This window comes from Rhagoletis zephyria, unplaced genomic scaffold, assembly GCF_001687245.7.
Source record: "Rhagoletis zephyria isolate East Lansing unplaced genomic scaffold, Rhagoletis_zephyria_1.1 Rzeph_scaffold_04417, whole genome shotgun sequence".
Classification (NCBI taxonomy): Eukaryota; Metazoa; Arthropoda; class Insecta; order Diptera; family Tephritidae; genus Rhagoletis; species Rhagoletis zephyria.
In genome coordinates, this window is record NW_016161500.1 from 49,195 (window position 1) to 50,860 (window position 1,666).

Here is a 1,666-nt window from a genome sequence, read left to right on the forward strand (position 1 = left end):
AATTGTGAACGCAGTCGAATTAACATGTAACATGCCAAAATTTGTGGTAACAACAATGTGCAATAAAATATGATGCCTGAACAAATGCATTGGCACATAGGTACATAGTATATACATACAAACATCAACAAACATCCAAAGAAAATATTATATTAATTAGTCCCATAACGTTTTTGTTGTTGACTTAATTAACTTCTTTATTTACATTTGAATTGGTTTAATTTTTATGCATTGATTTTGATTTATTTGAATTATTTATTATAATATATATACGTATTATATAAAATACATTATTATTTTAAAATAAAACTTGTCACTACATTTTATTATTTAATTCTATAAAAATTCTTTTTCTCTAAACTTGCTATTTTTTTTTTGTTTGGTTCTTTACTTGTAGTAGTTTTTATTGTTGGTTACATGTCTCAGAAACAGTTCAAGTTCACCGTTATTTGTAAAGATATATTTCTACAATGTACATATAGTATTTTGCAATTTTTTCCAAAGATTTTTTATATCTTTCGTCTTCACTTTTAATTACACCCACAAAAATTGCTTAAAGTTGTAAATTTTCGAATTTCGCATTCAACGTACATACATTGCGGTAAACAACCTCGCCTTGGTCTGGCCTTTCTTCGTTTCTTTAACTTATAACATTTTCGCGTAATTCACATTTTGCAGTTCCTATTCACACATACGCTGTGCAGTGAAATATTCATGAACTTTTCTTTTTTGGGTTTATTGCAAAATATAAACTAAAAATATACATAAGTTCTCATTTATTAACTGATGTGTAATAGTATAATGGATAATTGTTTTTTTATTGTTATTTTAATATCTAAAAGTTTTCGCTTGTGATTTTTACTTAGATTTTCTTGTAGTTTTCGTTTTTCAAGAGCAAATAACGTAAAATACAAACAGTACTTTGTAGGAGTTGTGTAGGTCTTGATGTTGTTGATGTTGTTGTTGTTTTTGTTGTAGTGAAAGGAGGACTAACTCAACGCCATAACGCAACGCTTCAGTTTCTAATTCGAAAATATTGGTTCGATGAAAGGCAGACAGATATACAATTGAATTTAATAATAGCAACACTCAAGCAATGCAATGCCTGCAACATGTTGCCGCAACATTATTGCCGTCATGCTGACTTAGCAACAACTGTAGCATGTGCTGTACTGCGCCATTCTATTGCGTTATGCGTACTTTGGCGCTTTCGCTATCCTCATAGTTTTTACCCTCACTCTCGTTTTCATCAGCTGTACTCTCATCGCTATTATCCTTTCGTACGTACACTGGCTGAGCATCGCCCTTTACACAGTCCGCGGTTATATGTACACCGGTGATATCGGAACCAGGCACCAAAAACATTGGATCGAGCAGCAATTGTTCCTAATCAGGCGATAAATGGATATTAAGAGAATGTGTATGTTTGAATATTATTAGACATCACAATTACCATTATTGAACGCAGACCACGCGCACCGGTATGACGCTCCATCGCCATGGCGGCTATCGATTCGATAGCATCACGATCGAACGTTAACTCCACCTTATCCATGCCAATTAGCGCCTTGTATTGCGGAATTAAAGCATTCTTCGGTTCGGTTAGAATGCGCACCAGCATGCTCACATTGAGACTGTGGAAGGGCACAATGACGGGGAAGCGTCC

General features: G+C 33.9%; 1 protein-coding gene across 1 annotated transcript; it reads right to left on the reverse strand.

Moving 5' to 3' along the window:
* Positions 1-383: 383 nt before the first annotated feature.
* LOC108370711 (ATP-dependent Clp protease ATP-binding subunit clpX-like, mitochondrial) lies at positions 384-1,660 on the reverse strand. Its single transcript, XM_017626090.1, has 2 exons — positions 1,454-1,660; positions 384-1,386 (listed from the first exon to the last, which is right to left on the reverse strand). Exons 1-2 carry the CDS (start codon positions 1,619-1,621, stop codon positions 1,183-1,185), a joined length of 372 nt encoding a protein of 123 aa, XP_017481579.1. The 5' UTR covers positions 1,622-1,660; the 3' UTR covers positions 384-1,182.
* Between the last annotated feature and the right edge of the window lie 6 nt (positions 1,661-1,666).

What these genes read in the sequence shown, in the direction of transcription:
- LOC108370711 (XM_017626090.1), bottom strand. Translation starts at nt 1,621, where the DNA reads ATGCTGGTGCGCATTCTAACCGAACCGAAGAATGCTTTAATTCCGCAA. An exon ending in GTGGTCTGCGTTCAATAATG is followed by an intron (nt 1,387 to 1,453) that starts GTAATTGTGATG and finishes TCGCCTGATTAG; the next exon opens with GAACAATTGCTGCTCGATCC.